The 6,827-nt window shown below is 38.3% G+C and overlaps 1 protein-coding gene across 1 annotated transcript; it reads right to left on the bottom strand.

The window, feature by feature from the left end:
• Window positions 1–3,093: 3,093 nt before the first annotated feature.
• Window positions 3,094–4,335, bottom strand: foxe3 (forkhead box E3). The gene has a single exon (XM_028443566.1). The coding sequence runs from the start codon at window positions 4,333–4,335 to the stop codon at window positions 3,094–3,096; it is 1,242 nt and encodes a 413-aa protein (XP_028299367.1).
• Window positions 4,336–6,827: the final 2,492 nt, after the last annotated feature.

Genomic DNA, 6,827 nt, shown 5'->3' with positions numbered 1-6,827 from the left:
AACAGTGAAAAGCCAATGGATGAATGGCATTGTGAAGGCTGTGTTTTCATTACGCTGTAGAAATACTAAACAGTTGTAATTCGTTCACATCAGCACCTCATCATTAATCCTACCGTTAAAGTTAATAAGCCTATACTTACTGTATTTTTTATTTATTTATTTTTTTTATTTTTTTTCCTCTTTTTTTATGCTTTAAAAAAACAATACATTTCGTACATTTGTTTTCAATTCCAAAAAAGCACGTTTAGTTCAAGTGTATTATTATTATTATTATTATTATTATTATTATTATTATTATTATTATTATTATTATTAAACGCTTTCCCACTGTGCCATCAAGCTCATGTCAAGCATGCAATACCTTGGAGATTCGCAGCCCTGACTGATTCACGTGTTCTGTTATCTGACCTTCCTGTCAGGAGCCTTTAAAGCCTGAAATAGACGCACCCAGCGCGCCTCGCTTCCGTCTGAACGAAACTATCACTGATATAACAATTTATCACTCACCTCTGATTTGACTCCAGGCTTTGTTTTTGTTTTTTTTTTGCTTTCTAAATAAAATTTAAAAAAAAAAACAAAACATGTACTGCACTCTAATTTCCTATAATTATTCCCCTCACAATTCGTCTTTACTGTTATTTATATTCATTAAATGAAAATTGTTATATTTGTGCAAGGCATTTAAAATGTGTATATTGTCTTACCTTAATGCAAAAATAAATAAATAAATAAATAAATAAATAAATGCATGATTAAACGCTCGAGTAAGAACATTTCGATGCAAACAATAAAAAATGAATAATAATAAAAAAATAAAAAAAACATGATTGACTATCAATCTTATTTCGGTGGAAAATACACTTTTTGAATTGTCCAAAAATGAATTTAAAAAATTTGGGATTAAATAGTCAGGTAAGACATTTTATTTGTGCTCAGTAGTTAATAAACTCATAGTAGACACTATTACACTAATCTGATTATAGGGAGGGGAGTGGCCTTGGGTCTCCTTACCGTGGTTAATGGGGTTAAAGCGCCCCCTGGTGATTAGTCAGCCAGAAACACAGTTGGAATTATTGACGTTAGAATGTCGTTGGGTGTGGAGGATCAAACCTGCCAAAAGTATAAATGAATGAATTAATAAATTTATAAATAAATATTGGAATAAAAAAAATGAATAAACAATGAATTAGATGCGTGAATAAATTAATGAATTCATAAAAGCGTTATTTATTTATTTATTTATTTATTTATTTATGCTTTTGGCAGATTTGGTCCTCCATAGTTGGGTACTAAAATTTCACTGCATCAGGTCAGGAAAAACATTGAGATCTTGGAATGCTGCATAGTATAACGGGGTAATAGCTTTTTAGCAGGAGCACTTAATAGTAAACACATTATTATTATTTGTATCTTAACATCATTATTTTGGTTTGTTAATTGCTAAAAATCCTGTAACTTCATTGAAGAAAGACTGTGTAAGGCCAAATGTCAATGACGAAATTATATGATTTTTATCTTATCACAGAACGAACACTATTTTTAAGGATGCGAATAAGAAGAAACAGTAAAACTAATTATGTGGTTTTAAAAAAAAATTAAAAAAAAAAAAATCTGGTTCTAAATATTGTATCAGTCAGCTTGATATGTGAACAATTATCTCCACTGATATCCGACTATAGATAAAGTGAACTCTATTTCAATAAATCAGGGAAACTCTTCCAACAAAAGTCTGTTATAGAAAACAACGCAGGGCCTTTTTATAACCTAAACAGTCTCCTCAAAAAGAGTCTTTGTCAACCTGAAGATGTCAGAGCACTCAGCTGAATTTATGGGCTGCCATCTACTGGTAGAAACTTCAACATGTTGCAGTTCGTCACAAAATCCTGTAGTAGGAAAAAACTGATTTAAAAATCCCAAAATGTTAATATAAATGTATATGTTTTGCCAATATGTATTCTGTTTCTATACAAAAAATGCCTCCAAGCTAGTTCAGCCTAAATATAACACTTTTTTCTTTTTTTGTTTAAATCATTGACCAACATTGGTCTGTACGTCTGTCTGTTTGTCTGAAAGAGGCAAAAATATTTTCCAGTTGTTGTTTTTATTTTTGTTTTTTTGTTAAACTCTTCATCATTTTGGGGGGGGGGGGGGGGTGGGGGAATGAAGTTTCACATTTTTTGTTGTGTTATTAAAGTTAACTAAAAAAAAGTATATTACTGCAATTTCAAATTTAACCGACACTGGAGAAAAGGCGCAATAAAAAAATCAATACGTAAAAATAATCCCATTTGTAAATGTAAAATATTCGTTTTGTTCCAGATGACTTACTAAGACTAAAATGCTCCTCAATATTGTTCAATCGTTGAAGGTAAAGTGAATTTGCGTCTTTGTGATATATTTCCGTCTTTTAAATTAAATTCATGTTTTCTCTGTCCTTCAAAATATCATCAGGTTCGGATTGTCAATGTTGAAAATTGTGGAAGAAAGAGGAAAACATGTGCATTAGTTATTGTGTCAATCCGTGGGAAATGGCGGCTTTTCCCATTCATGTGCAGTTTGATAAAAGCATAGCAAAAGAGAAATAGTGGGAAGTGATATTCTTGTCATTTGGTAAAGTCTGTGCACTTAATAGGGACTTTTAATGCAATTTTCAACGTACCTTAAAAGGTAATTGCACATTAGAACCAATTGTATCATTCTAATATCCACATAATGTAAACATACAATATTCAAGTGATATTTAAAATGACATCCAAATGAAAATAATTTATTTAAAAAATATATTTCTAACGAGGATCGTTTGCACAAATAGCTAAAAAAAAACAGCAAAACTATTTACATACAAATGAATGAGATTCAAACCCATAATATATCCTACTTGTAAACAAACATTCTACATATAAACTGTCAACACAATAATACAGAAATATCAGTGAGTCATGGAATGTGTCTAACAAAGGAAATGGCTTTACACCGCTTTAAACTTTACTAAAGTGAATTGAAGAAAAAGTTGTCAAAATATGTATTTACATTGTGCTTTGAGTGTTTAAAAATAATGTAATTGTCCTTTATTGTCTTATGGTTGAGGAGGTTTTACATGTACCGCTCTAATCCTGATGCAAAGTTAGCTTGTCTCATGTAAGTGTTGTTGTAGGTGTTCATAGAGCCGGGGAGGCCCAGCAGTGGCTCACTGTGCTCCCCACATGACACCGGGCGCAGGGCGGGCAGAGGCAGCCTGTTCCCCCCACAGTACACCTGGGAGCCCCCCGGGGAGAAGCCGGACTGGCTCATGGGGGCCAGGGAGGGAGGGGACGCTGAGGAAGAGTACGGGTAGCTGTTGGTCAGGTTTGATGAGAGGTTCCCACTGGTTCTGCTCAGCATGTTCACAGAGGTGTTCATAGTCTGGGTCTGGAAGCAGGCTGAAGCATCAGGCCCGGGCCCCGGGCAGCTGGAGGTCATGGCCCCCAGGTGGTCACCCCCTAAACCCAGCTCTGTCCCCAGGCCGCCCTGCACCAGTGTCTGCTGCTGACTGATGATGTTATCGATGCTGAACATCCGAGGCTGTTGTTGGCTGACCCCGGCCGGGCTCTGGTAGTGGTGCAGCATGGCCGGGTGAGGGGACGCGGTTGTTAACTGAGAACCGTACCCTGATCCGATCCCTGCGTACAGGGTGTTGGGGTACGAGGGCCTGGCCATCGGTGTTGGGGTGAAGGCGCTGGAGCTCTGCATGTACCCGGGGTACGTGCTCACGTCCGTGCGCTTGAAGCGTTTCCTCCTCCTCAGAAAGCTCCCGTTGTCAAACATGTCCTCTGCGGCCGGGTCCAGGGTCCAGTAGTTACCTTTGCCGGGCCTGCCGGGCTCTCTGGGGATCTTCACAAAACAATCATTGAGCGTCAGGTTGTGGCGGATGGAGTTTTGCCACTTCTTCGAGTTTTCCCTGTAGAAAGGAAAGCGCTCCATGATGAACTTGTAAATCCCCCCCAGGGTGAGCTTCCTCTCCGGGGAGTTGGCGATGGCCATAGCGATCAGGGCGATGTAGCTGTAGGGGGGCTTCCCCCTCTGCACCGGCCTCTTCCTGCGGCGGCTGCCCGTGGGAAGGTGCTCCTCGGTGTGGCCCAGAGAGGCTCCATCCTCCGTACTGGGACTGCTTCCCCGGGGCTCAGACTTCACCAACACGTTGTCCTTAGTCCGAGGATGCAGCATCAGAGACGGGGGGACCAGTGGAGAGTCCAGACTCACACTGGGAGACATGACCACAGGGCTGGCCTCTGCAGGCGAGTGCTCTGTGGTCATGTTGCACATCCCAGGGAAATAGGAGTAACTTGCTAGATTCATAAAAGAAACGGTGCCACTGGATTCTTTTAGTTAGAATTGGACAGTAACAAAGACATGTAGCTGTGTGTGTGCTCTGAGAAGCAGCCTGGTGTGTCCAGTCCAGGTGAGAGAAAGGCGTTGACAGTTTTATAAGACAGGGCAGAGATGACGACACTGGGTAGCCTGTGACGATGGAGGCTCCCACCACCCACTCACTGGATATCTGTCAATGCTCTCCATGCAGGGAAGTCATCTAAGCTTTTATTAAAGTTGGAAACCTTCTGGATGAAATAGAGGTGTAACGAAATAGTTAACTTTACGATACGATATGAAATTCGATATAGGGCTCAGGATACGAAATACTCATGGTAAGATGTAAAAAAAAATTACAAAAATTCCCAATGAAGACTAACAAATGTGTTCCAAATCTTTGTTGATGAAAAACAATTTTAGTATAGTTTTTCATTTCAGTATTTATGATTTGTCTCAGTATTTAAAATTATTATTCAAAAGGTCACTTTAACTGCTGTGCTATACATGCACTCTGACTGCTATAGATTATGTATGGTTGTTTTTAACTGTAGAAAACAGGAACGTGTGTGTGATGCGTGCATGTGTAGTGTGGGAGATATGTAGTTTTTAACTGGATCCTGGAGAAACGTTCTCCATGTTTGGCAAAATGCTAAAAAAGCTTGTTTTGATTCAATTTGAATTTGACTGCAAAAGTTGGAGACTATGTGGGGAGTGTTTTGCTTCACAAATAAAGAATGAAAAAATTATTATTTTTTTAATTTTTCATTATTAATCACAATGTTACAGCATTAAACGTCTCTAACAACGTAACTCCACCTTCGCTGAACCCTGAATGCATGCACGCTCCCGTGGCCAGGGGATGTCGATTTTGTCGGGGGGAGAAGATTGCAGTGGAGACTGGTGCATATTTCTCCAGTGGGGGCTACAACTCCAAAATAAACTTACACCAAAAACAGGGTTTGTGTAGCTTTGAACAAATAAGGAAAATTGCAGTCACAAAATGTATTTCAAATTAGCCAAATTTATTGCCACAGAACTCATAAAAAAGTAAGAACAAATGTCGTTTATACAATCGAGTGATTGAGTGAGTGTGTGTCAGGGTTATTATACCTTTTGAAATTTGTTTTTCAGATTTCTTTATTTATTTTTTAGTTAGTGACAAAGGAAGTGGTAAATTAATATAATACAAGACCTGACAAAATATGGACATATTCAAGATTTGAAATCATCAAATTAAGAGTGTTCCTCATGTTACTTTGCCTTTTCTGAAAAGTGCTTTAAATTGGTCATACTTGTCTTTATCCATGTTGGGTCTGATCATGACTTTTAAAAAAGAAGGCAGGAGGAAAAATTTTTTGAATTTCTCTTTCTCCATTTTGCTTCTCTTTCTATCATCTCCAACTCCCGCGGCTCCACCTGTCAATCAGTCACTTTATGACAGACGACTGTGACGTCAGCCCCTCCCATGGCGAGTGGGGGGTGTTGTGTAAATGATCTGGCTGCATTCAACTCATGGGCACCAAAACAGTCCATGTGGTTGTATTGAAGAGGAGTTACTGCGCATGTACAACTTTTAACAAGAGTCTGTGGACAAAGATTAGTGCGCCCCAAGGTAGAAACACTTCATCAATCAGACATCATTATATCTATATAATATTTATTCTGATTATCTAAATACAGATATACTGTACATTGGTTTTGTAGTATTTTTAATTCATTCTTTTTTATTATTATTATTATTATTATTATTTTAATGTCTTACTCACACTAACGTGGTGAATGGTAGGGCGGTGCCCTAGGTTCCTCTATACGCCAGCCGCCCCTGGTAGATTGGCACAATGCCACTCAAGGAACACGTTGGCTTGTGTCCAGACAAGGGCACTGATTGCAGTGTTTGCATCACTAAACACAACCGACTCTTACTTGAATTTTATATCGCAGTGTTTTTATTCCGCACAATTTAGTGCCACGAAATGTTGTTACATTCCGAGGATGAACAGTTAATAACAGTGCTGCATTACAGATTCAGTGAGGATTTTATCATCTCACATAAATTCTACCTTTCCCATATTTACTTAATTTTTCCTGATCCTCAAACTAATTTTTCCACATGCTGATTGGCAGATATTCACCAGTGATTCCCTTCTCCTAGTCTGGGCTTTCACTGCCTGCTGTGTGTGTGTGTATTTATAGTGTAGAAACAACATCTACAGCCTGCCTCATAAACTCCAAACCCAACACTCAATCCAAAATAATAACAAGCCACAAAAACAAGCAATTGAGCTATCAAAGCATGTAATAAAGACATGTAAATATCCCCTTTATTTCATTTTCATTTTTGAAGAGTGAAAATCAAACAACCCCCTTGTCGGAGAGGAGAAGTTGTTATCATATGGATTGTGAAGAAAAAACACTCTTGTGCACAAACTTGGTAGGCAGACAAAACACTTTAAACTCTCACATATTGGATTTATAGGAAA

The sequence above is a fragment of the Gouania willdenowi genome, chromosome 4 (genome assembly GCF_900634775.1).
Source record: "Gouania willdenowi chromosome 4, fGouWil2.1, whole genome shotgun sequence".
NCBI lineage: Eukaryota > Metazoa > Chordata > Actinopteri > Blenniiformes > Gobiesocidae > Gouania > Gouania willdenowi.
Note: the sequence above shows the minus strand (reverse complement) of the source record. Positions and strands in the feature narration are given on the sequence as shown.

Bases quoted from the DNA above. Each gene is read 5' to 3' on its own strand.
- foxe3 (XM_028443566.1), bottom strand. From the start codon at position 4,335: ATGAATCTAGCAAGTTACTCCTATTTCCCTGGGATGTGCAACATGACC.